The following is a 27,913-nucleotide window of genomic DNA, read 5'->3' as shown; positions in this document are numbered from 1 at the left end:
TGCAATCTGTACCTTGCTGTCTCCATTGGTTGACTGATTGGTCGACTGGGCCAGTAGACCAATCCAATCGACCAATGAGATCTATTTTCCAGATTTAGGTCTTTCTTGCTCTATTAAAGTCCAACCTCGGGATTACTTCGTCTCCTCTGCCTCCTAAGCCTCTGGAACGAGTTAGAACTCCATTCTAATCAATTTCCTTGCATCCTTGGTTGATCCCTCGCAAGAACTCAAGTAATCTTCTTCCTCTTGCATCAAAGGTATGTCTACACTCTCTTCTTCTTCTCCATCTCTGTTTTTCTTTCCTTTTTGGGCTGACATAGTAGAGAAGATGCTGCATTCTCTGTTGCAAACATCTCTCTACTCATCCCTCGTGATCTTCCTAAGGATTAATGGCTAATGCGATGATCTTAACCATGATCATTGCAAGCTTTTGAAGGAATCATGATCTAAATCATGATCTTGTCTTTGTTCATCTTTTGATTCAAATTCTTCTCTTCTTAGATCTGTTTTATTGATCATATTAGTAGTATAGCTGTGTTTTCTTTACAAGAGTTGTAACCTATCAATCTTTAGTTCTTTCTTCTTGATCATACCATGCTTTCTTGAAAACCATAACCGATACATTTATGGTAAGTTTTGTTTCCTTATTTAGATTCATGTCCTTCAGTCTTAGATCTATTTTTCTTGAAGATCTATGCATGCTTTTCATGATTTCTTTATCACAATCAATGATCCATTATCCTATCGTTCTTGTCCATGATTGTTACTATGGATTCTTCAAGAACCATGATTAATCTAATTATGGTAACTTTTGTTTCCTAATTTGTAACTTGAAGACTTGATTTGATTAGTGTTTTGAAGTTGTCTATATACTAGGATCTTGTCATAGTAGTTTCCCCCTTGTTTGGTACCCTTTTGAACCACCAAATTCGGTTCTTTATTCTTAAAACTCTGATTTTGAAGGCCACTTGTCTCTATTGGTCGACTCATTGGTCGGCGAGACAAGAGACCAATCCAATCGACCAATGAGTACAGCAACTCCAGATTTGGTCTGTTTTGGATGTTTTGATATCTTTCCTTCTAGGTTTCTTTCCTAATATGATATATATATACTTGTTTAGGACCTTCTTGCCAAGTTTGGGAAGATTCTCCTTGATCCTTGGAGATTGTCTTCAAGTTATATAAGGTAAGGATGGTTACTTCTATAATAGCATAGATTGTGTGATTTTAGTTTCTATATTAGAATCTTTCAGATTTGTTACCATAATTAGATTCTTTTATGAATATATTACTGTTGTATTTACTTCAATTACAGTAGTATTATTTACTTGCTTTCTTTAGTTTATGAATGTCTTTATTTGTCAACTGTATATGAGATGGATCTTATTATGGTATATTTTCTATATACTGTAAATGTACATGATATGATTGATTTGTGATTGTGATTGATTAAGTATGGTTCGGGAAGGAGAGGTGTCCTTTTGACACTTCTGTCCTTGGACATCGAAGGGAATAGTATGGGATGTTCTCCGAAGATGCCCATTGACACCTTCCTGAATTATTGATTTTCATACCTAGGGTTGTCTAGCAGTGTTTGGCTAGGAATACCCCGTTATATCAGACCCGATTCGGAAGGGTATTGAGACCGAACGACCCGTGGTAGCAATGGGGATTCATGGGCGCTCAAGATCGGTAACCAACCCGTGAGAGGACAGGAATCACATTGTGGGGACCATTTATTGGTAGGGTTGCATATGGTTAGACTTGGGCTCACGGGCGCTTAAGACCGGTAACCAACCCGTGAGAGGACGTGAGAGCTTCCCGTTTACCATATGTGGATAACCAATAGGGTTGATGAGTCCGTAGTCAGGGACTATGAGGACTCTAGTGTGAAGGATACCGGAAAGGATCGTCAGGGGCGAGGAATGGACGTATCTGGATCTGACTTGATATAACTAAGTAGAAGACTTGCATTTGGCTAGGCTTAACCCTGACATGCGCCAATACTTAGACCAATGGTGATGTGAGAGAGCGGTGACTTAAACCCAACCATGGAATGTCCCGAGGGATGCCGGACCCACTACCAAAAGGCGTTGTGTGATTGACCTACCCAAAGAAGTATGGTGCTATGACTTAAAGCATGTCTGCCAATAGAGACCAGCATACATAGAGTTAGATTCATACATTCATTGTTTGTCTCATACCATATTGCATTTATGTTTGTTCTGAAATCCTGCTATTTATGTTATTATGGATTTAACTGCCTTACTGGGTTTCTTTCGAAACTCACTCCTTTTGTACCATATCTTTTGTTAGACTTTTCTGCAGGTTTGAAATATGATGACGGTCCATATAAGGAAGGGCAAGGTGAAGAAGATGAAGACTGAAGATGAAGAAGAGCAGACTGAAGATGTGGATTAGATTTCTCTTGTTTCTTCTAGACTTATCTTTTACTTTACTTGTATTAGCTTAGAGCTTTACTTAGATTTCGATCTACCTTCCGCATATGTTGTGGAGTATATTTCCGCTATACTCTACAGTTGTCTTTTGATTTGGTATCATGTTTTCGCACTCTGATATTCTTAGTGATTCTTTTGAGATCTTTTCTTGAATTTTATTATTAACTTATTATAATACAATGATTTGTTCTTGCTTTTAATTATGTTATTGTGCTAAATGGATATGATTGTTCCTAAACTTGATCTTTTGGGCTGTGGATCACACTCTCGGGTATGCCAGTTAGGGTACCGGCTGGGAGGATGTGACACAAAAAGTCCTAAGCAACTTAGGTACAAAAAGCCCTAAGCAATTTAGGCACCAAAAAGCCCTATGTCACTTAGGCACAAAAGCCCTAAATCACTTAGGCACCAAAAAGCCCTAAGTCACTTAGGCACAAAAAGCCCTAAGTCACTTAGGCACAAAAAGCCCTAAGTCACTTAGGCCACCGACCTACTAAGGTCGGAAAACAAAAAGCCCTAAGCAACTTAGGCACCAAAAGCCCTAAGTCACTTAGGCACCAAAAGCCCTAAGTTACTTAGGCCACAGACCTACCAAGGTCGGAAAACAAAAAGTCCTTAGCAACTTAGGCACAAAAAGCCCTAAGCAATTTAGGCACCAAAAAGCCCTAAGTCACTTAGGCACAAAAGCCCTAAATCACTTAGGCACCAAAAAGCCCTAAGTCACTTAGGCACCCAAAAAGCCCTAAGTCACTCAGGCCACCGACCTACTAAGGTCGGAAAACCAAAAACCCTAAGTCACTTAGGCACAAAGGGCCCTAAGCAACTAAGACACAAAAGTCCTAGGATGCTTAGGCGACCGACCTACTAAGGTCGATAAGTAAAAGTTCCCCGAGCACAAGAAGATAATAAATCAAGTTTACAAAAAGAAAGGAATAACGATTGACCAAAAACATCTTTGGAGATTAAAATAATATTCCATACCAAAAAGTTATCCATACACATTCTTTCAAGAAAGCTTAAGGACGATAATAAATCAAGTTTACAGAAAGACTAAGATTTACTATCTGGCTTCTTCAGACCGGACACATTCTTTGACGTAGAGGTTCCCGAGCTACCAACCTCCGGCAAGGGATCCCAGTTGGAATCCAAAAACTCAGCCACTTCAACCGGTTGCGGCTTAGGAAACCTTGCTCGGGAAGCACACCATGAAGGACGGGGGATCTTAAGGTCGTCAAAGATTCCAGGATCGATCAGCTCTTGAAATCGTTCCAAATCCAAGTCTTTGAAAGCTGCTATGATACCCTGGTAGGCATGACGCCGAGCATAAATATACCCGGGCGCAGCTACTTTGGCCATGAACTTCTTGCAGCTAGACGTCCTAACCCACCTCTTGATCACCTCAAAGCGAAGCTCGTTGGGGATATCTTCAAAAACATAAGGAGCTTTCTCCTCAACTACTTTCATCAGCTTCGCCACTTGGTGATCCGAGCTCTCCAACTTAGCTCGGAGGCTAGAAATCTCAGCATCTTTCCCGACTAAGGAGCCTTGGGTTTCTTCCAGGCTAGTTTGAAGAGAAGTTCTTTCAAGTTCCATAGCCTCATTTCTCCCTTTCAGAGCAGCAACCTCATTGAGAAGGTCGGCCTCCCGAGCAATCAAAGAATCCTTGCTCGTCTTCAAAGATGATGCCTCTTTTTCCAATTCCTTAATGCGTTGCTCGGATTTCTGCAACGCAAAATAATCCTCCCGAGCTGAATGAATACTCTGACCCACGGATTGAGCTATAGCGCAAGCCATCCTATAACCAAGAGAAAACTGGTTAAAGATACAATTACCAAAGGGATGAAATTTTCAAAAAAGGGGCAGGAAGATCACTTACCTAACAGTGATAGCATGAGATTTGAGACGACCAAAACTCTCCAAGTAAGCCATTTCGGCAGGGAGAAGAACTCCGGACATCCACTCGTTAGCAACTCGGGAAATGACAGAGGAAGTTCCCTCAAATACCGAGGAGCTAGCATCTAACGACCAATCAGGTCGGAGAATATTGGATGGCTGTGAAGCCCCAGCCTCCAACCTTGGAGTGTCTTTAAAAGACACCTCATCTCCCAAAGGGGGAGGAAGCTCGGAGTTCGAAGTCTTCTCCGAGCTGGACACTTTCTGACTGCCTTTCCCTTGGGGGAAGAGACAAGACCAGTTGAAGCTTTATCCGATTTGGTCGGATGTTTCACCTCCACTTGCTGCATAGTAGCAGCGACTTCCTCAAAGTCATCCTCTCCGAGCATCACTGCATCATTTTCCCGAGTAAGGTAACTTGGAACAAAAATGATAAAGAAACAAATACACAAAAAGAGGAAAACTCTTCTTACCAGTCAAGAACCCCCAGTAATGAAGGATATTCGGATATTCCAGACAATATCCATTCACAGCAAGCATGTTCCGATCTTCAGTGGGGATCATCCGAATTCGATCCCTTGCTTCCTGTTCGGAATGAGATAAAGGCGGAATGGCATTTGAATCCTCCTTAGGGTATTTGGGCCAAGAGGTCAGAAAACTGGGGACAGAGGCGGACCGAACAAAGAAGTAACGAGACCTCCAACCCTTGGTATTGGTTGGAAGAGTACCTGATCCTACGAAGTTACCCTCCCACCCAGTTTGCAGGGAAGTTCGTTTGGAGAGATAGAACCAACAATTTTGTTCTTGCTTTTTATACATAAAAAATTGTTGGAATAAAGGTAAGGTCGGAAGGACACCGACCTCAGACTGCTTACAGAATCCCCAGAAACAAATAATATTGCGCCAACTATTTGGCGCCAACATCCCTGGACAAACCCCAAAATGATTAAGCATATCAGAAAAAAATTGGGTGCACAGGAAGTCTGAAACCACTGATAAAGGCATCTTCATACACTGCAAACTCACTAGGAGAAGGTCGGTGGGCCCGATCATGGAAAGAAGGAACCCTCAATATGAAGCTATCAGGAATGGAGTACCGAGCTTGGATATCCTTCAAATCATTTTTGGTAAGCTCGGACGGATAAAAACTGGGACCCGAAGTACTAGGGTCGAAATCTATGTGTTCGGAAGTCCTAGGGCGACTTCTCTCAAGAGCTAAGGCTGAAGAAGAAAGCTTAAGCAACCAACGTGGTCTGTTCGTACTGAACCGATTACGAATACTTAATGAAGTTAATTCAGCATCACTAAGTAGGTTGGGACGAGTACCAGGAGACAAGGTCGGATCAAGTTCAGTGTCACTCTCTGTGTCACTGTATCCAGAAGAAGCAGCTCCACTGTTCTCAGAACGAACAGAAGAGCTCCCAGAAGAGGGGGGGATAGGGGAAGATCTAGAGGGCCTAGAAGCTTTCTTCTTAACACCCATCACAAACAAAAAGTCTATACTAAGGCTAGAGTTGCAGAAATGAAAGAACTGACAAATGAAGCCCAAGGAAAATAATAAAAAAAAAAAAAACAGAAAGGGCAAAGCACGCTCAGAATACAACACCAAATGAAGAATGAAATGGATAAAAATAACCAGGAGAGAAAGACGAACTTACTTGTGAAAGGAATCAAAGAAAGAGCTCCTGTGAAGGTCGAAAAAAGCACTGCAACTTGCGTCTTCTCCAACAGATACGAAGATGAACACAGTAAAAAGTGAAATAGGAAATGAAGAGACAGGTTTTATACTCTCCAGAAATTCCAATCTGAGGGATAGAAAAGGAGAGTAGGAAAAAATCTTAATCTAAAGATTCCTAGGACATTACCATCCAACAGATCAATTCAGGATTTCTTCAAAAGATTCCAATCAAACGATGGGAACTCTGAGCCAAGAAACGTTTGAAATTTGTGATTTTTGAAAATCTAAAACGACATGATGAAAAGTCATAAATGGGGTGCCACTTGTCGATAAAGGAGGACGTGCAGAATAGTAGTGCGCCGTCATTACCCATTTTCAAGGCGCAGTATAAATATCAGATGACGTCAGCCATCAAACTTCAAAAACCAGGAATACTGTGGATATTACCCTAAGTAACACTGGTCGAAAAGGTTGTCATAGTCGGGCAACAAATCTCTAAAGCCCAAACAGGACGGGCGGGGTGTAGATAAGCTCCACGGCGAGGGCATCAAATCAATAAAGCCCAACGGTCAACCGTCGGAAGCGAGCGGATCGGAATCAAACAAGTAGACCAACCAAGTCAAGGTCAATCAAATAAGTACAAAGGGCTGAATAACAAGGTAAATCTGAATAAGATTCTAGCCAAAGAAACACTATTCAGTCACGACTCAACTACTCGTGTTTGAGTAGGACTCAATAACCAAGAGTCAGATCACAACCTAACTAGGGTTGAGCCTCACTCAAACTCGTACATAGGAAATCTATAAAAAGGTAAAGGAGCACAAGAGAAAGGTACGCTGAATAGAATTATCACTATTCGTATTATTATTGTTCATTACTTTCTTGCCTTCCTTAGTCGGATTTCTAACTAGATCGTCGGAGGTGAAAACTCGACCTCCACGGTCGAGCTCATCTGTGCAGGTTGAACCGGCTGAAGGGACGAACAGGATTGTGCAGCAACATCGCCCATGGGCGAACCAGGCGAATTGTCGAATTTCGCCGAAAATTTCGGCGAAAATTGACAAAAATCTCGCCATGTTTCGAAGTGATATAAATCATATAATTAATGGGAAAGTGGCAGGAAGCACGTGGAGTGTACTATGTAAGTTGAGTTTTTAATTTAAATAATAAAAAATATAAAACAGAATAGGCAAGCACGTGAAAACGTGAAGTGTAAGTTATCTTTTCATTTAAGTAATAGAAAAAGTAAAGAAAAAAACCCAAACGAAATATCTCCACCGCCATTCTTCTTCTCTCTGGTCGCGTTACCGGTCTCTGAGCTCTCCATTCCTCTTGGCTCTATCGCATATCTGGTTTTCCATTTGGCTTCAGGGAAGTTGATGTCGTCGTCGAATTCATTTGGTCAGCCATTTGAGCTTAATCGATTTCGTATCATACTCTTCTTCAAGCTTTTAGTAAAGATTCAAAGCATTTTTCTGGATTTTTTTTCTTACATTCCGTCGCTGTGAGATTTCATTGTGGTTTTCTGTAGTTTTGCCTTCTGCGGGTGTATATCTCTTCTTCACCGACGGAAGCTTGACTGATTTGCATAAGTTTGTTAATTTTGAGTTTTGCTGTTACCCTTTCAACTTTCAAATTCGTCGACTTCTGCGAAGTTTTACGAATTTTTGCCAGTTCGACGGCAAATCGACCATTTTCCGGCGACTTTTGAAAATATCGATTTCGGTGGGTTTTTTATTTCGCTAGTCTTCGAAACTGGCGCCGAAATTACATTCAATGCTTACAACTATTAGATAATGTTTTATTACATCATTCGTTAGATTAGATGCTATATAAGTAATTTGTTCAAAACAAATTTGGAGCATAGAGTTTGGGATTTTGTCATAGTTAACTTATTTTGTTGTGTTGGCAAGCTTCATTAACATCTGTAATTCCCAAGAGACCATGTTCTTCTTGACAGCCAAGTTAGATGATCTGATAATTGTTGATAGTTAGTTCATATTTCTTCTATCTCTATACCGTTGTTGATTGCTTTATCCACCCCTATTTGTAACCCAAAAAGAATTACTTCCAACAATGCCTTTGTAATTTGTTTTCCAAAATTGATAGACTACAAATGTCCATCTTTACATCTCCCAATGCTCCATCCTGCCGTTCCTAGCTGCTAGTTAAAAATCCTTGCACATATCAATACATTTTTATTACTTTGCAGTATATTAGTGCAAAATTTTATATTTCTTGAGGCACCACATGATTAATGTACATTGGTACATTCACCGTCCTTTCCTACTCATTTTGTAGTTTTAAAGCTACAATCAAGTATTGTATGTTTGCTAATAACATCTTGAGGGGACAGGGTGTTTTCTGATTAAACACCCTATCATTTATTTCTTTCCAAATGAAATAGCATGAGATTATGAATACAGACATAAACCATTTGATACTTGATAGATTTAATTGTGAACAATGTTCTGACACAAACTCAATAGAGATGTATCACTCCAATTTTTCATGCATAGCCTCAATGGTCTTGCTGTGTGAATTCTCTTCACCCATTCACAGGAGAGTAGTAAATGCCAAATTATTTCAATTTTCTTCCCGTAAAATGCACATTCAGGTTGAGTATGCGACCATTGAGCTAATTTTGCCTGCACCGGCAGCCCTGTATTTAAAACATGCTAAAAGAAAACTTTAAATTTCGGGTGTATTGGTAACTTCTTTTCGGCAGCCCTGCATCAACTCTCTTTTCGGAGAATATAATGGTTACACAACACATGACTAAGGTGAAAAATCTTATAGTGAAAAAGTTCATTATTATAAGTCAAATAATCATAAATTTAACCTCCACTCTCTTTGGTACAATTTAGATTCATGATTATTTGACCTATAAATATAAATAGATATATTTGATATGATTTATAACGTCTGTTTCTCATTAAAATAAATCGATTTTGAAATAAATTCATCAATAGGTTAAGGGCGGTCTTCACCATAAGTTGTTACTTTTTATTAATGCAAGTACATTAATGAACATGTACAAAATTATTAGGGTAAATGGATAAAATTACCAAAAATTAGAACAGAATTTTGTTTTGTTTGTTTGTTTTTTTATTTTATTTTTTATCTCTTCAACTTCTATCGTGCTCCCATCTCCACTTTAATAATCTTACACGGTTATCAAAACTAGCCCAAACTAATAAAAGTGAACTAAAACCAACCAAAGACGATACACACGGTAAACCAAAACCAAACCACTAATATATTTTACATTATTTACCCAACTATATCCAACTTGTTTCTTGTTATGTAATATACCGAACCACTAATAATATACTTTAACCAAAAAAAGTAATATACTATGACTAATAATAACCAAATGATGATTATTGTTTATCTCTCATAACCTATTAACAAAATTGATTATTCATTCATAAATAAGTCCTAAACATTAGGAATGTAAACGGACCGGATTTGGATCGGATAGTAGTAATACCATATCCGTATCCTATTATATTTGGACGGATTCAGATAATATCCTATCGGTTTTCGGACTAATTCAGTCAAATTTGGATGATAATCCGATAATTATTTTCTTAAGTAGGAGGATGAATACTGATTGAATACAAATTTTTGAGTACCTACATACATATTTACCATTTTATCTTTGAGGACTAAGTTTGAAATTTAAAATTCAGCAACTTTAACAGCTATTTTAGTAGAAAATTTAGAAAAATAGTCACAAATCACATATAAAAAAATTATAAAATAAAAAAAATAAATTTAAATTAGTAACTAAATCCGATAATTTTATCGAACGGATAATAATCGGTAAAGAGGGGTATACCATATCCGCATGCTATTTAATAATCGGACGGATTCGGATACCCCTAAACGGATGCGGATGCGGATACAAATTCAGAAGCGGATTTCGATTATCCATTTACCCCTACTACATATAAATATAAGTTAACTTATACCAACTAGAGCCTGTCCTTAATAATCTAACATTACTTTTCTCCAAAAGTATATGGCTATACATGTATTTACATGCGCAAGTGCAAGTTTACTAGTGTGTGTGTGAGTACTTGACGGACAAGAATATAATCATTGAACACCATAACATACCCATAAGAGAGAGAAAATACAACACAAATACACAACCCCAGGTCCTTGACACATACAAATTGGGCGTCAGCATAGACCAACGTAAACCCAAAGGTCCTTGACACTCACAGTTCTGGACTTGACCGATGAAAATATACTCATTGAAAACCATTACATGCCCATAAGAGAGACAGAAGACACAGCAGATATAACACAATCTCCAGTCCTTGAAACAAACCAAAGTATCACCATAGAACACCATAATACCCAGAAGTAAAACAGAAAACAGTCTTCCCTCCAAGGATAAATATCTTCTCTTCTAACCTTCTAAACATGTGGGAGGAAACCTTGAAACTCCATCGTCTATAGATCCTGCAATAAGCAGGTGGAGGCCAGGAGGAGGACAATTTTGTCAGCAATTCAGATGAATAAATAAAACTCAAAAAACGAATGGAGAGAAAATCCTTTATCTGTGAACTCAGGATAGTATTATTCCTTTCCATTACTTATCACCTTTCCCTGATTTAAGAGAGATGTCCAGAGAATATGATTATCTTACTTAAACTAGACAAGTGGGACAGTGCCTGAGAACACTGATTTTATTTGTTTGAGATATTGAAGTACTTACAGTAGGGAATAATCTTCCATCGCTGATTAGGGCCTTTCTTCCATTCCCAAAGCACAATGGTAGTGCCCTCATGGACTCCTCCGTGATTCTCATCTCCATTTAAAGCATCCATGTTCAAACGGATGTTGTTAACCATTCTTATTGTTCTGAAACCATCACCCAAGTCTACACTCTCAGTCCACAGGACTGATTCATCAAGAACATCAGGGTTGTAATCGGTCAGCTGAACCTGCAGCATTAAAAAAAACAAGAAGCATTATCCATCTATGCAGTACTTACATCTGTGAAGGATAAAAAAGAAATTGAGCTTGCTAAACATTGAGCGGGAAAGCTTTATGATGAAGCAGAGAAATAACATGTATTGGTCACAGTTATACTGCAAAATTCAGATTGACATGTTATTCATGAAGCATCAGATGGGAGTAGCAAGGCTATGAAAATCACCTACAGATGGAAAGCTAAGATGAAAGAAGAAAAAAGACACCCATCAAATTCAGAAGGCTCTCAATCACAAAAGGAGAAAGCAGAATGAATAACATCAATCTTTGCTTGATTTACACAAACGCTATCAAGTCACGAAGAGATTATCATAGGCCATGACAAAAATGGATTCCCAGGAGCCAGGATCCTCTTCTGACAAAATCATGAGAGAATAATCCAGACAATACATATAAATCCACATGTGGAAATCCATCCAGCATAAGTGGGACCCCCCCCCCCACCCCAAAAAAGAAAAGAAAAGGAAAAAGCCTTCAAAATGTAGCAGCACGCGTGACCTGGGATCAACAGGTATTGATGATATTGCTTTAAGGTAGGTATTAAGCATTTATATCTTTAAGCACATACAAGAAACATATACAGAGGGTCTTTTCGGTGTAAATTTTCTCGCACAAAAAATTTCAGGTGGTTGGTATCATTTGTAGACCCTTATTTTCGTTCATAATAGAACGGTCTAAAAGAAAACCACAGAAGGTCAACAACCATTTTCCTATTATGGACAAAAATCAGTTTTGGCCATTTATGTGGAAACTTTAATGAGAATGTGCTAAGAAATCCTGAAGTCAAGGGTAACGATGCAGAATTGGCACATATTTGGGCCTATTCTTAAAATTCGGCTAGGCTGGGTTACCTAGGTCAAGGGCCTCTGATCCTTAACGTTTTAGGTTAAATTGATCTCTTATGAAATGGGAGCACCTAGCTTAAGTATGAAAATAATTTAATTAATTGGTTTAGTTATGTAGATTCTGTGCAACTTAAGTTATAAGGGCAGAATAGTCTTTTTTGTTTTGTTTTGGTTATAAGTGTCCATGTCACAAGTATATAATGATCCCTAGGTCTTGTCTCTAAGTTATATTTCTTTTAGGTGCTCTTTTCCTGTTTCTATTAGGAGTTGGAAGGCTGATTAACGGTCTATTTATACCTGTAGAGGGAAGATTAAAGCATAAACTGATTATCACATGAAAATTTTCAGCTTTTCTGCCCAAAATTATTGTCACTTTTCTGTTCTTGATTAGAACAGTGTTCTCAAAATAAGGAATAGAAGTATCCTTATCAACATAAGCTATCAAATGGGAGGGACATTGAGCAGTAATATGTCCATAGTCCTTACATGTAAAACACATAACGGCCATTTGTGGACAACACAGAATGGGAAGGCCAATCAGAACCACGCCAAGCTGACATGGTCTGTTGAGCCTTGCAGATGACATGGCAAAACCATGCGAACGTGGAGAAGATGGTTTCTTAGGTTTTAAAGATGCCTTAGAGGGACAACTAGCCTATGATTTATTAACCAAATTGACTTCTCTTGGGTAGAGGCTGCTGTGGATAAGAATTATCACCCCTAGAATGTGTTGAGAAAATTTCCACAATTATATGGTTTCCTCAAATTTTCCTCAATTTGATATGCCACTTGGACTGCTTCATCCATAGTAGCCAGTCTATAGGCTACAAGTGTGGTATCAATATGTGGATGCAAGCCATTGCAAAATTGTGCCACTAGGATTTCCTTGTGCCACTCAAATTCAGGACGAATGACTTAAGTAATAGAATTAGGCCACGTGATCTTAAACTAACAAACTATCCTATCTCAACTGGCAAAATTTTGTGTACATGCAGTTGTAATCAATAGGTTGGAACCTTCATTCAATTGCAGTTCACATCTCAGCCCATGTAGTAACTTGGCCAAGATTGGGAATATGGTTGTGTTGTTGGTATTTGAATCACCAAGCACAAGCTATTCCTTTCAGTTAACCTTCTGCAAATATCAAAATTCAAGGCTCTAAAAGGTTATACAATCTGAAGAGAATCTCCAAGCTATGAACCTAGTCAAGATATTATTCTGGGTTGTGGTCCTTATAAAAATCAGTGACTTCCAACATTGCTGCTTCGTCTATTCCTGCATCATATTGACCATGTGGAGGTGGTAGAAGTGATGGAATGGTGTTACAAGAATCCCAGTGTATGGGACTCTTTCCTCTATATGAAGCCTCTAGACAATAAACGGAAGCTTGCGGAGCTGCCGTTATACTCTGAAGGGAAGTGATCGCAGCAGTGATCTTGCCAAATTCACCATTTCAGCCTTATAGGAATTGGACTTAACTATTGGCTACCATGGTGAAAGGAAAGCAAAAGAAAACTCAAACGCAAAACACTACATTAAAAATTCATTAAGGGCATGTTTGGTAATGTTCTTAGAACACATTTTTGGGCATTCTTCTGTTCTTTGGGAACGGAAGAATGGTTTAGAGCCGTTTGTTAAAACAGTTCGTTCTTCTATTCTTTAAAAATGGATTGGTCAGAAACGTGGTTTGAAGAACGCCTTTTGCAGAACATCAAAAAGATGTTTTTACCAAAGAACAAAAACGGAAGTGTTAAAATTGGTCCCCTTTGAAATCATAGAACCCATTGAAACCTTAGAATGAGTTTATCAAACACCAACTTATTCAGATAGTGTTATGAAAATATTTTTAAAATGGATTTATCAAACACCCATTTCCAATCAAAGAACGGTCTTTTAGCACAAAAACACTAAAAAATGCTTTTGCATAAGAACTAGTCTCTTAGAACAGAAACGTTACCAAATGTATACTAAGCCAACAGCAAAACTCTTAATAGTGGAATCTGCAAGGCTTACTAAAGCAAAATAAAGAAGGGTATGAGGGCAATAAAGTAGAATTTAAGTGCTGACACAAAAATCAAAGAAATTAGGATAACCTGGGGATAAATTAGATGACAGGTGCATTTTGGGAAGAAGGAATTAATGGAAAGGAAATATGATATCATGGAAGGGCGAGGGGGGTTGTTACCACTGGACTTTCTTACCCAAATGAGAGGAAGAGAACAAAGGTATGCGCAGCCTGAAATACCTGACAGAAATGCACACAATCTGAGAAGAATAGGATGGCATCAAACACTATGGACAGCAATGGTGCCAGCACTTAATTGCTTGGGGGAGCTGCTGAAAACAGGTCAGTCTTTCCTCTCTCTCTCTCTCTTTTACTTCTTTTTGAGCCTCTGGACATTCTCTTCTTCTGGCTTTAATACTGCTTCTTCCCTTTTTCCCCCTTCTTATTTTTCTGGTTCTCTCTCAAAATGGTATGGGTAGTATAATGGAAAGCAGCAGCAGATATCCAATTTAGGCTTCCCATTCTATTAGAGCCATATACAGAGGTGGCGATTGTCATCAGATCCTCAGCACAAATATCATCATTTAGACCACGATGAATTTGTAAGGTCAGGCAAGCGAGGTCAAGCTGGCATCAGAGGTGTTTTTAAGAGCATAAGAGGAAAGACTAGGGTTTGTTGCAGAACACCCATAGTCATCCAGACCCAAGCAGTAGAAAATTGGTAGTATAACAGGAAAAAGATTAGGGATCCAAAAAAGAGAAGGGAAATCTAACCAAGAGGACTACAGGTTAGAATTGGTGCCCCTCAAACGCACATAATTTGAATGGTTGGTTGTAGTTAGGTTTATACATCAAAATGTTCAAGACTAAGGACAGAAATAGGCATTCTAATCACATGGTTGTCACACTGTTTTATCAACAATAATAACCTAAACACATCTAAGCATACCAATTTATGCATAGAGCTGAACCAATTGAGACTACTTGAACGGATTACTATGAGTTTTATTAGGAACAAGATTCTCATTTATAGTGTGCAATTGCTTTCCAGACCTAAGAGGTCCTATTGATGCAGTGAGGTCTGTACTAATTAATTGATGGCCCCTAGAAAGATAACAGTGCATTGGATTCATGATTTTGCCCTGTGAATACTGGACACATTCAATAAGAGTCCATAACCTGTAAAAAAAGTAAATATCAAGAAAAATGTTATCTTTTCATGATTGGAATCAAATCCCAGGCCCAGGAACATGCTCTGTAAATTGCTTGTGAAGAATTTAAAATATTATTATTTATTAATAATTATATTCTAAATGTTTTAGAACCATTTTTATGTCTAACAGGTGATTCAGATTCTCTATATATGGCATTTTGATTGACTTGGTGGTGACAGTAAATAGTTCCATACTCTGCTCCATTATATAATATTGTAGTATCGTACATGGAGTGGCCTTATCAAGATAAAATTATTCATATAGAGCTTAGATGTTATATACACTTGAAGATGTTCTTGGGCTATTCAGAAACAGAAATATTGTGATACAAGGGATATAGGTGGAGTAACCACATGGAATCTCACCTCTTGACTTTTAGCGGTACAGGAACTTAGAATAACAAACTCAGCCTTTCCCAACATAACGGGTTGGCTACATGGATCAAAATAAGTAGGGTCGGCAAAAGAAGTGCAAGAAAACACAGATGATAAATGAAAAATGAAAGCTGCCAGATGAAGTATGGGAAATTACTTCCTCTAATTTGCGGTTAGGGTAAGGCTTTTCCCTTACTTATAGTTCTCTGCAAGAAATGCAAGTAGTAGTGGTATTGTTCGCCCTGTGGTTTGTTGATGAGGTCCATCTGAATTTATAGGAAGATTTGCAATTGAAGAAGCGGTTTTATTGTTCATCTCTAGCTGATTTGGTTGAAGAGCTAAAATCCCTAGGAGGCTTTGGCCCTATTGGACTAATAAGTAACCCTAAATCTCTCCTATGAATTGTTAATTTGAATAGGCTCCCGCCCCATGAGGTATGATTAAGGGATAAAATTTCTGAAAGTACGGTTGCACAACACTGTAAACTTCTTTCCAAGTCTATCAACAGACCCAGAATTTCCACTTAAACTGAGATCAACGTCGGAGGTCCATCGAAGATTACAAATACTACACATAACAAAAAGAAAATGTGGAACTAAATGGACAAGTAATCATTTACCCTACTTCCATTGTTTCTAGTTCTTCCTTCAGGAAATCTAACTTTGCCATTACACATAAAACTTACAGGATAAGTGGCTCCAATAGAGTGCTTAATAGCCTGACCAGTGGCCTTGTTCACCAGAGAAAAACTTGGAAACCCCTGTTCATCCTTCACCCTCGTACTAAACTTTTCATCTTTGATCCAGTGCTGCCAAAACCAGCAAACCTCAGGTAGGAAAATTCAAAACAGCCGAAGAAAGGGGGAACAGAGAGAATCAACCTTAGCCCCTTTTCTGAAAGAGGAAAACAGAGATTGCAGGAGTAAAATCAGGGAATTTGAGTCATACCTGATATGGGTCATTTTCATCAGATCGAGTAAGTACGACATTTCCATCTTGAATGGTGAGGGAGTAACCAGTTTCAGCTTTTGTGTAGAGCCTGCTGGTAGGTTTGCTCAACAATTCAGAAGCAGAACCACCATCATAGCTGTCGTCATGGTAATGATGGCGAGTTTCAGGCGGGAACTCATCAGATTGAACAGGATCAAAGTTCTCCTGCTCGTTGAAAGGAGCGTAACCAGGTTCAGGTTGGAAATGGTGGTGAGAGGCATGGTGAACAGGAGGAGGAGGGTATTCCGGATCAGAGTCGAAGCGATTGTAAATTGGTGGTGGCGGTGGCTCGAAATCTTGAGGCGGAGGATAATCGCCTGCATCACCGAAATCAGGCTTGGGTGGTGGTGGGTACTCATCTTCTTCATCTCTCCTTTCGGAATGGTGGTGGCTGTGGTGATGGTGGTGGCCCAATGGGAACTCCATGGTACACGCAGAGACTCGACAATGAAGAGGAAGAGAGTCGTTGACCTTAAGAAAAACAGAGAGGAAGAGAGAACGACGAAAAGGGTTGGAAGACGAGCCTTCCACTAAATACTAAATTACTAACACAATGAGGATGGATTCGCTGGTCTACACTGCCACCCTGTCTCTATCATAACGTCCTTTTCTTTTGGGCCCACATCACCGACTCCAGCTGGACCCACAATTTGGGTTGGGCCCACCATAAACAAAACTGTCGTGAGTCTCGTGAGTCCCGAATCCTGTTTTAACCTCTCTCTCTTTCTTTCTTTCTTTCTTTCTTTCTTTCTTCTTCTTCTTCTTCTTTCTTCTTTCTTTTCTTTTCTTTTTCTTCTTCTTCTTTTTCTTTTTCTTTTCTTTTCTTTTCTTCTTCTTCTTCTTTCTTCTTTCTTCTTCTTCTTCTCTTCTTCTTCTTCTTCTTCTTTTTTTTTTTTTTTTTTTTTTGGTAAGAGAAACTTTATTAAAAAACAAAACCACGATTACATCAAAAACAAAGCCAACCATAGGGGGGGGATGGGGATAAGAAGCCTCCGAGAAGCTTCCTGATTGGCTTCCCATGCATGGGAGAAGGAGACAAGTTCAAAAGAGGACGCCATTCCGTGAATATCTGAAATGATGGGAAAGATTTTCCATGGTACCTCCGAGGCCTGCTTCTGAAGGATGGTAATGAGTGTCAGATTGTCACTCTCCAAGGTTATATGGGATAAAGAAAAATCCTGCCCCCATACCATCGCTTGTCTGAGAGCCATAGCTTCCAAAGTGAGTACATCCTGACATGTCGAAACCTGTCCAAAGCCAAAAACTATTTTGCCATAGTGATCACGGGCTATACCCCCATACCCAGCTCTATGAGTTTCTTTGAAGAGCGACCCATCCACATTAATCTTTGTAATTTGATAAGTAGGTGATATGGAGAAAATATGATCGAACCGGGTTCATACTTGGTTTGATCCTTGACTCCGGTCGAGACAGAAGGAATCGACTCGCTCCCGAGCAAACCAAATCCGTAAGATGACTTGCTGAGGAAAAAAACTTATTCAGCTACAAGCACACCCTAATCCAACTTATGGATTAGATTAATTACCCTAATGATGGCAGATTCAAATTGACGGCTGCGGCTAATCATTATCGAAGGGATAATCATCGCATAACCTTACCTAAAGGTTATCTCAGGAGTCCTCTGCTAGTCCGAACTAATAGAAGTCTATCGCTCAACGGATCTAACTGTTAAGATCCAACAACTACCCGAAGAAGGCTCAAGTGCATCCAATGAAGGAGATTCGAAGGTACACTCTATATAAACCTCACTGCCATACGAGGTGAGGGACTCACATTAAAATACACACTGATAGACGTAAACTATCAGAGGCTTACGATCTAGATCACCTTTCCCAGTTCTTCATTCCTTAGCTCTATGCTTCTAGCAGAGCCGTTTGTGATTAAGTTCATCAACTAACTTAGCCTTCGGAGGTGGACTCCCGACCCCCGCGGTCGGGCCACATCTGACGCTTTCGTTTTGCAGGTCATCACGAGGAGATCTAAGGGCTGAGCAGATTTTGGACGCATCATTTGGCGCCATCTGTGGGAAAGACTTGTAAAGCCATGGTGACTAGATCGGCAGCAGCCGCTGCACAGCGCGATTCCGGTGTTCAGATTCCTGGAGTGAACAATCCAGACGTTCCCCAGGGAAGCCAACATCCTATTGAGGTAGATGGTGGTCAGGGAGGACACAATCCTCCAGATAAATTGCAAGGTCAATTGAATCAGGTGAAGATTCAACTCTTGGAGGTGAGCCAAGCACTCCGCGTACTCACCAGACGAGTGGTTTTACCACAAGAACCTGATCATCGTGATTCAGGGAGGCATGCGCTACCACGTGATCAAAGATTGGCTGAAGATCGGAATATCGGTCAGAACTTTCGTGAAGGTGACCGAGGACCTAGGAGAATTGACGATCAACCTAGGCAAGACGATCGGTTCGATAGACCGCAGGAAAGTACAACCGATTCAAATACAAGGTTGGATACAGGGGTGAGAACTCACTCACCAACTGTCAGAAGGACCGTTCGTGATGATCGAGCAGTTCGCGATGAGCTGAATGTTCGTGATGGACGGGCTGTTGGTAATGATCGAATAGCTCGTGAAGATCGTGTTAATCGAGGTCGTGATCATATTGCTGAAGATCACCCGACCCAGATTGGTCAGGAATTGGCCAACATTAATCAGAAGTTAGGGCAGTTGGCTAAGGGAAGGATAACTGAGGATATTTACTCAGTCATTCGGAAGATCCCCTTTGCTGAGCCAATTGTGGGATATCAAGTTTCCCATAACTTCCATTTGCCTACATTCTCTACATTCGATGGCTCTGGAGATCCAACGGCCCACATTGGCTATTATCAGCAGACCATGGCAGTTTCAGGTAATTATGATGAAATTTTATGCAGGGTTTTTGGTTCATCTTTAACCGGAGCGGCACAAAAGTGGTTTTCGAACCTCCCATCTGGAAGGATCGTAAACTTCGATGAGTTAGCGCGCAAATTCATAGGGTGATTCCAGAGTGGAATACAGGTTAAGAAAACGGAAGAAACCTTGTTCACTGTTAGACAAGGAAAAAGCAAATCGATTAGAGAGTTTCTGAAAAGATTCAACAAAGTAATGATGGAGATAGAAAATTTGGATGAGCAAGTAGCCAAAACTGCTCTATTCACCAGACTCACTAACCGGAAACTCCTGGAGTTATTACTACAAGATATGCCTGCAACTTATGCTGAGTTGGTACAGAGATGCCAGAAGCAGGCCGAAGTCATGGAGATCCTAGATGCGCGCCAAGGAGATGACAAAGTCTCCAATAAGGAACAGAAGGCTCCTGAGCGAAGCAGAAGCCAAAGAAAAATGTCTGCGATCGGGTTGGAAAATCTCAGGCTTGGTGCCAGAGGTCTCCCGGTAAAAGTGAATATACTCCATTGAATGCTCCTTGGGCTGATATTCTAAATATCATCAAAAAGGAAAAATATTTTGAAGTGGCCACCTAAAATTCTATTGAAACCTGGAGAGCAGTAGGATCGAGAAAAGTATTGTCGATTCCACAAGGACTATGGTCATTATACAAATGACTGTCGTCATTTGAAAGCAGATATTGAGAGATTAATTCTCAGGGACACTTGTCCAATTTTGTTAGCAAAAGAAGAGAGGAGCCACGTGAGCCACACGCGGCTGCCCCTAAAAGGGATCGTTCGGTTAGTTCAAAACGATCAAGGGAGGCTCCGAAATCTAAGAAGGGCAAGGAGGTGATTGAAGCTACTCGGTCACCGATCCTTACCATTTTTGGAGGACCAGAGCCGAATCACTCCGAAGTTTGAAAACAAAATCCAAATTTGTCGGAACCGGAGAGACGCAGAAGCGAAAGAAGCCGAATGGTGAAGATTCTATCACCTTTGGCGAGGAGGATGAAAGAGGCGTTTGTTTACCTTATGATGATGCCATAGTCATCAAGGTAGAGATTGCACGTCGGGAAGTGCATAGAGTTTTGGTTGATACGGGGTCTGCAGCTGACCTAATTTCTTATGCAGTGTATCAAAAGCTGAAGGTGGATGAGGATTTGATGGAGCCTTCATCCATGCATCTATATGGTTTTGCAGGATCATCTGCGGTGGCGGAAGGATCTGTCCAGCTGGACTTATCTATTGGAAGTTTTCCTAAGGAAACAACCGTCCGAATCAAATTTTTGGTGGTTTGGGAACTGCCAGCTTATAATGTTATCCTTGGGCAACCATCTTTATCCAATATAGGTGCTATTGTTTCGACAAAACACCTGAAGAAAAATTTCCCGACTGATAAGGGAATCGGTCAAGTTTCCTCTGACCAGAGGATCTCTCGGCAATGTTACGTTGCCTATTTAAAAGACAAGGAGGGCCCGAGGAAGGTGACTGCCCTACCTATAGAAGTTCGAGACGATTGGGAAGAAGCAAAAATGCAAAGGCCCGAACCAGTGGAGAAGCTGGAGCAAATCCAACTATGTACCGAGGATAAGAAGAAGATTACTTATATCGGGTCTGAACAGTTGGAGGAATTCAAAGATGAGTTGAAGTTATTTCTTCAACAGAATAATGACATATTTGCATGGTTTGCTGAAGACATGCCAGGAATCGATCGGGCTATCGCAGAGCATAAACTCTGGATAGATCCGAAGGTGAAACCAGTGATACAAAAAAGGAGAAATTTCTCCATTGAAAAGTATGAAGCCGTTCGGGGAGAAGTTGAAAAACTGAAGAATTCTGGTTTCATAGAACAAATTGAATGCCCAACTTGGTTAGCTAACGTGGTAATGGTAAAAAAGACGAATGGGAAGTGGAGGATGTGTACAGACTACATAGATCTCAACAAGGCTTGCCCTAAAGATTGCTATCCATTGCCTCGGATTGACCTCTTGATAGATGCGACTGCAGGATATGAAACTCTAAGTTTCATGGATGCCTACTCAGGGTATAATCAGATCCTTATGAATAAGGAAGATGAGAAGTTCACGGCTTTCATGACTGATCATGAAAACTACTATTATAAAGTCATGCCATTTGGCCTGAAGAATGTAGGAGCTACATATCAGAGGGCCGTCAACAAGATTTTCAAAGACTTGATAGGGAAGAATGTCGAAGCTTATGTGGACGACATGCTTGTGAAGAGCTTTACAAAAGCAAATCATATTGTAGATTTGACTGAGGTATTCTCAGTGTTGCAAAAATATCAAATGAAGCTGAATCCAGAAAAGTGCGCCTTTGGAGTTTCTTCAGGAATTTTTGGGCTTCATGGTGTCACAGAGAGGTATTGAGGCTAATCCTGCCAAAATACGGCCTTTGGTTGACATGGAGGCTCCCAAAACTGTTCGTGATGTGCAGTGTTTAACAGGGAGAGTTGCCGCTTTGAATCCTTTCATCTCCAAGTCTGGAGAAAAGTGTTTGCCATTCTTCAAGGCACTCAAAGATTTGAGGGGCAGCAAGGAAGCAAAATGGACCGAAGAATGCCAGAAAGCTTTCGTGGAATTAAAAGAAGCACTCGGACAACCGCCGATCTTGTCCCGACCAGAGAAGGGGGAAATATTACAGCTATATCTAGCGACGTCCCTTTCAGCGGTCAATGCAGTACTTGTTCGTGAAAAAGATAAAAAATAGTGGCCGATTTACTATATGAGCCACGTATTGCTAGATACGGAGACACGATATTCGAAGATTGAGAAGCAGGCTTTGGCTCTCATGATGGCCGCCAAGAAGCTAAGGCCATACTTCCAGGCTCATCCAATTGAGGTATTTACAACTTTTCCTCTCAGTAAAGTTCTTAATAAACCTGATTTATCTGGAAGGATGGTGTCCTGGTCGGTTGAACTCAGCAAGTTCCAAGTGAGCTTTAAGCCCAGAACCGCAATCAAAGCTCAGGCACTAGTCGATTTTGTAGTACAAACTACTGCACCAGTGGAGTCCACCATTGAAGATCCCATTATACCAACCACTTGGGAGGTATATGTGGATGGTTCGAGTAATAAAGATGGAGCAAGAGCTGGAATTCTATTGAAAAGTCCAGCAGGATTTATTATTCGCTATGCTTTGAAATTTGCATTCGAAGCAAGTAATAATGAAGCAGAATATGAGGCTCTGATAGCTGGACTTCGTTTGTCAAAGGCATTGTCTATCACAGATGCTACTATTTATAGTGACTCTCAACTTATAGTCAACCAAGTCCAGGGGGAGTATGGTATTAGAGAACCACGCTTGTAGAAATATCAAGAGATAGTGCAGGCATTTCAAAACCAATTTCGGAATTTGAAGATATCTCAGATTCCGAGGACTGAAAATACAGTGGCAGATGAGCTATCCCGACTAGCCAATGCCAAAGAAAAGAATCTAGACCCTTCGATCTACATTGAAGAGATAACATTTCCAAGTTATCATGAGAAAAAAATTTCTTATATTGAAGCAGAGCGTTGCTGGATGGATCCGATAATCGAGTATCTGAGAGATGACAAATTACCTGAGGATCCGAAAGAGGCAAAGTTGATCAAGATTCGATCAGCTAGATTGTCATTCAGAATGGGAGACTATACAAAAGATCTTATTCTGGACCCCTTATGAGATGTATAGGTCCCGAAGGAGCAAAATCAGCCTTGGCTGAGGTTCATAAAGGAATTTGTGGAGCTCACATGGGTGGACGAGCCCTGGCCCACAAAATTCTAAGACTTGGGTTATATTGGCCTAAGATCCAAGAGGCTACTATGGAGTATGTTCGTCAATGTGGCAACTGTCAAATTCATGCTACAGTATCGAAGCGCTCAGGGGAAACCATGACTTCAATTCTAGATCCCATTCCCTTTGCGATGTGGGGAATTGATATCATGGGCAAATTCACCAAAGCGCCAGGCGGACGGGAATATCTGATAGTAGCAATTGATTACTTCACGAAATGGGTTAAAGCCAGCGCCCTGGCAACAATTACTGAGAAAAAAGTGGAGAAATTCGTGCTTGAGTCAATCATATATCGCTTTGGGATTCCAAAGATTATACATCACGACCATGGTACTCGGTTCGATTGTCCCAATTTGAGCAATTTTGCGGAACATATATGATTCGAGCATCGTATGTCCTCAGTGGCATACCCCCAGAGCAATGGACAAGTAGAGGTTACTAACCAAATGCTACTGGAGGGGATAAAGAGAAGACTCGAAGCTAACAAGGCTTTATGGGTCGAAGAACTTCATAATGTACTGTGGGCCTATAGAACTACGGTTCGAACACCCACAGGAGAAACTCCATTCAGGTTAGCATACGGGTCCGAAGCATTGGCACCGGTGGAGATAATGGCGGGGACAATACGGGATCAAGAGTTCGAGGAAAAAGCAAACGAGCAAGGACTGCTTGATAGTCTTGATCTATTGGACGAAGTTCGGGCAAAGGCAATAGCACGAACTCAACATTATCAAAGAAGGATAGCGTCTCATTATAATACTCGAGTAAAGAATCGTCGGTACTTAGCCGGAGATTTGGTGTTGAGAAACACCTTAGCTTCCGACCCACGTCACCAAAGAAAATTGGACCCTTCCTGGGAAGGACCCTATATGGTTGTAAAATCGGTCGGTTCAAGAGCTTACAGGCTGAAGAACATCAACACTCATAAAGAGTTGGATCATTCGTGGAATGCCAGGCATCTCAAAATTTTTTATCCTTGATGATGATTTCAATTTTGTTCGTGATGTAAACATTTTCAACTCAATCAATGCAATTTTTGGCTTTCAACAAATTATCTTTTGATTGGGGGGCATCATACACCACATTCAAGAACAAGATCCAACTATAAGGCATCGGATGAAAATCTGTGTGGATCCTTCCCACAGACGGCGCCAAATGATGCGTCCAAAATCTGCTCAGCCCTTAGATCCCCTCGTGATGACCTGCAAAACGAAAGTGTCAGATGTGGCCCGACCGAGGGGGTCGGGAGTCCACCTCCGAAGGCTAAGTCAGTTGATGAACTTAATCACAAACGGCTTTGCTAGAAACACAGAGCTAAGGAATGAAGAACTAGGAAAGGTGATCTAGATCGTAAGCCTCTGATAGTTTACGTCTATCAGTGTGTATTTTAATCTGAGTCCCTCACCTCGTATGGCAGTGAGGTTTATATAGAGTGTACCTTCGAATCTCCTTCGTTGGATGCACTTGAGCCTTCTTTGGGTAGTCGTTGGATCTTAATAGTTAGATCCGTTGAGCGATAGACTTCTACTAGTTTGGACTAGCAAGAGGACTCCGAGATAACCTTTAGGTTATGCGATGATTATCCCTTCGATAATGATTAGCCGCAGCCGTCAATTTGAGTTTGCCATCATTAGGGTAATTAACCTAATCCATAAGTTGGATTAGGGCGTGCTTGTAGCTGAATAAGTTTTCTTCCTCAGCAAGTCATCTTACGGATTCGGTTCGCTCGGGAACCGAGTCGATTCCTTCTGTCTCGACCGGAGTCGAGGATCAAACCAAGTATGAACCCGGTTCGATCATATTTTCTCCATATCACGAATACACCACATTCAAGAACAAGATCCAACTATAAGGCATTGGATGAAAATCCGTGTGGGTCCTTCAACACTTATGGAATTTTTTCGGAATTTCTTAAGTCAAGGCATCGGATGAAAATCCGAGTGAGTTCCTTCCGCAAGGTGTCGGTTTGAAACCCGAGTAAATTCCTTCAAGACTTATTGAATTTTCGAATTATCCTTAAGTAAAGGCATCGGTTTAAAACCGAGTGAGTTCCTTCTACAAGGCATCAATTTTAAAACCCGAGTGAGTTTCTTATCAGATTTATTGTATTTCCCCGGAAATCCTTAAGTAAAGGCATCGGTTTAAAACCCGAGTGAGTTCCTTCTACAAGGCATCGATTTAAAACCCGAGTGAGTTCCTTCTCAGACTTATTGTATTTCTCCGGAAATCTTTAAGTAAAGGCATTGTTCCAAACAACTAAGACCTAATGCAACAGCGATTCAAATGACTAGCAAAGTTCAAGATGAAGTTAACTTCTTATTTCTTCAAAAGACCAAAAGAGGCCAGTTTCAACATCAAACATAAGATTACAAGAGCTGGATACAATCTTCGGTCAAAAAAGAAAGTCATCATCGGTGATCATTAAGAAGTCATACTAGATCGGCACAACTTTACTAGAACAAACACATGAGTCAATCATTGGTATGGATTCAAGGAAAAGAAGAGGAGAAATGAGGATTACAAAAAAAATTTTAGTATGTATAAAATCCTCCGCAATTTCATACTCTTTGTCCAGCTTGTCCAGGAGAAGTAGGGTCATCGACCAAACTTGCATTCAAGGTGAGCTCGTCATAATTGAATCCTTCCAAGGGAGAATAAACAGGAGAATCTTCCAGATAATGCATAATATCTGGATCGGAAGGCGGAGGATCAATCTTATTTTTGGTCCAGTCAGGAGGAGAAAGTCCCAAGTTGGTAAATACTTCAGGATGGCAAACAACACTGTAGGGAGTCGTATCAAAATGAGGATCCTTCCTTAATATTGATTCCCATACTTTGTTCTCACCATCCCGATGCGCTTTGCAAGTTATAAGCATTTAGCATATCAACAAAGGGCTTACTGTGTAAATACTTGAAGACGCAGGCTCTGCGAACATCAGTTGGAAGGGATTCGGGCAAAGGAACGACAACTTGCCTTTGAGGTAACGCTTCAGATCCTTTGGCTCCTGACTTTCCAACTCCTCGCTCCAGTTGCCGGATCTTCTCCCTGGCATCATCCAAGTCTGACCGAAGACGATCGATCACCGAATTCTTTTCTCCTGCAACCTCCCAAGCTAGTTTCCTAAGGCGAGCAATCTCAGCATCTTTAGCTTCAGAGATTTCCCGAAGCCTGGAAACTTCATTGCTCAACCTATTGAGCCTAGAGACTGCTTCCACTTGGTTGTGGAAGTTACCAGTAAGACTCCTGCAAACAACTTCCGTGTTAAAAGGAGCAGAAGAGTAATATTCAGAATCAAAAGATAATGAAGAAAGACTTACATCACCATTGACTTCATAAAGACCTCATCTGGAGGTTTGGAAAGAACTGCGCTCTCAGAAGTCATTCGAGCAGCAGTGCACCATTCCAACGTTCTGTCAAACTCGTTTGACACTAATTCGGGCGAAGGATGAGAAGGATGAGCTACATCAAGAGAAGGATGAGCTGCATCACTTGTCACCCGACGGCGCTTCCTGGTGGCAAAATCCTCCAACTCCAAAGGAGAGAAGGAGGATGCCAAACAAGCACTAGAATTGGAAATAGGAGCAGCACCTGCTGGGACCACACCTTCATCAGACGCCAACATAGTTGCCTCAGATGCCCGAAGAATCTCCTTCGGGGGTGCATGAACGGTCTCCGCAGCAGGGGCGTCAGCAGCGCCATCAACAACGGAGTGATCAAGATCTTCCTGGGAAGAACGAGCGATCACTTCAGGCAGAAGAGGCGTAGGGGCGGCATCAATAGAAACTGTGGGAATCTGACTTGAAGATTCACCAACAACATTCGCCTTACGCTTGGAGGATTCACTAGCTGAAACCCCCTCATTGGCCCCAACCACCGCCGACGGAACGATTTTCTTACAAGATTTCGCTCTGATAAAGTTCGGATAGATTCTGGGAGCCACTGTATACACAGAAAAAGCCATATCAATACAAAAGCCCAACAACAACAGCAACACGGGAAAACCCTAGTTCTCTGTCAAATATGCAAACCCGATTAACTAAACCCCAAGTACTACTACTGTGCAGTTTACTCAGGGGGAAAGGGGAAAGAGATGAGTAATCAAAAAACTCACTTGTCCAGAAGTTGATAGAGTTATTGTTGGAGTACGAGGAATACGGAAGCAAGTAGGAGGACGGAATGTCGCTTTAGCAAATCTAACTTGCAGATAGCAGGATAGATGGAGAGTACCCACGAAGGCTTTAAATAGCCTTAGGTATTAAGACGACGGTTGAGAGCTAAAGACAACCAATGGCCCAGATCGAAATGACGCTTCGAAATCCGCAACAAGCAAGATCAACGGTCAGAGGGAGGCCACATGGAAACATGTGGAGGCGAGCACCCGATGCAAGGATACCTCCAATCATCGCACCGCCATTGTGATAATGGATGTATTACCGATTCATTGGAAACAGTGAATGGTATACTAAGGCAAGGAAACGTTTGGACTTCGCGGATACCAGAAGGGAAACGTGTGGACTTTGCAGTAAATGAAGGAGTGGGAAAGGTTAATGCATCTTTCCAAAATGTATCTTCATGATATCTTTCCAAGATTATCATTCGTCGAAGAATGTGAAGTTAAGTGATAAGTTTTATCATTTATATTTTGATATTCAAGACAAGATTTCGATAGGAGACGAGGAAATGGTAAGGCCAACATGAAAAAGAAGTGTCTATTCATTAGCAAGGAGGTCAATCTTTACAAGAAAAAAAAAAA

At 40.7% G+C, this 27,913-nt stretch overlaps 1 protein-coding gene across 1 annotated transcript; it reads right to left on the bottom strand.

Moving 5' to 3' along the window:
• Positions 1-10,134: 10,134 nt before the first annotated feature.
• Positions 10,135-17,003, bottom strand: LOC149015754 (ricin B-like lectin R40G3). Its single transcript, XM_089155962.1, has 4 exons — positions 16,426-17,003; positions 16,164-16,286; positions 10,763-10,991; positions 10,135-10,506 (listed from the first exon to the last, which is right to left on the bottom strand). Coding segments are annotated over exons 1-4 (822 nt in total). The 5' UTR covers positions 16,894-17,003; the 3' UTR covers positions 10,135-10,504.
• Between the last annotated feature and the right edge of the window lie 10,910 nt (positions 17,004-27,913).

The sequence above is a fragment of the Hakea prostrata genome, chromosome 5, assembly GCF_041222555.1.
Source record: "Hakea prostrata isolate BN-2017 chromosome 5, UWA_Hpros_2, whole genome shotgun sequence".
NCBI classification, from domain to species: domain Eukaryota; kingdom Viridiplantae; phylum Streptophyta; class Magnoliopsida; order Proteales; family Proteaceae; genus Hakea; species Hakea prostrata.
Note: the sequence above shows the minus strand (reverse complement) of the source record. Positions and strands in the feature narration are given on the sequence as shown.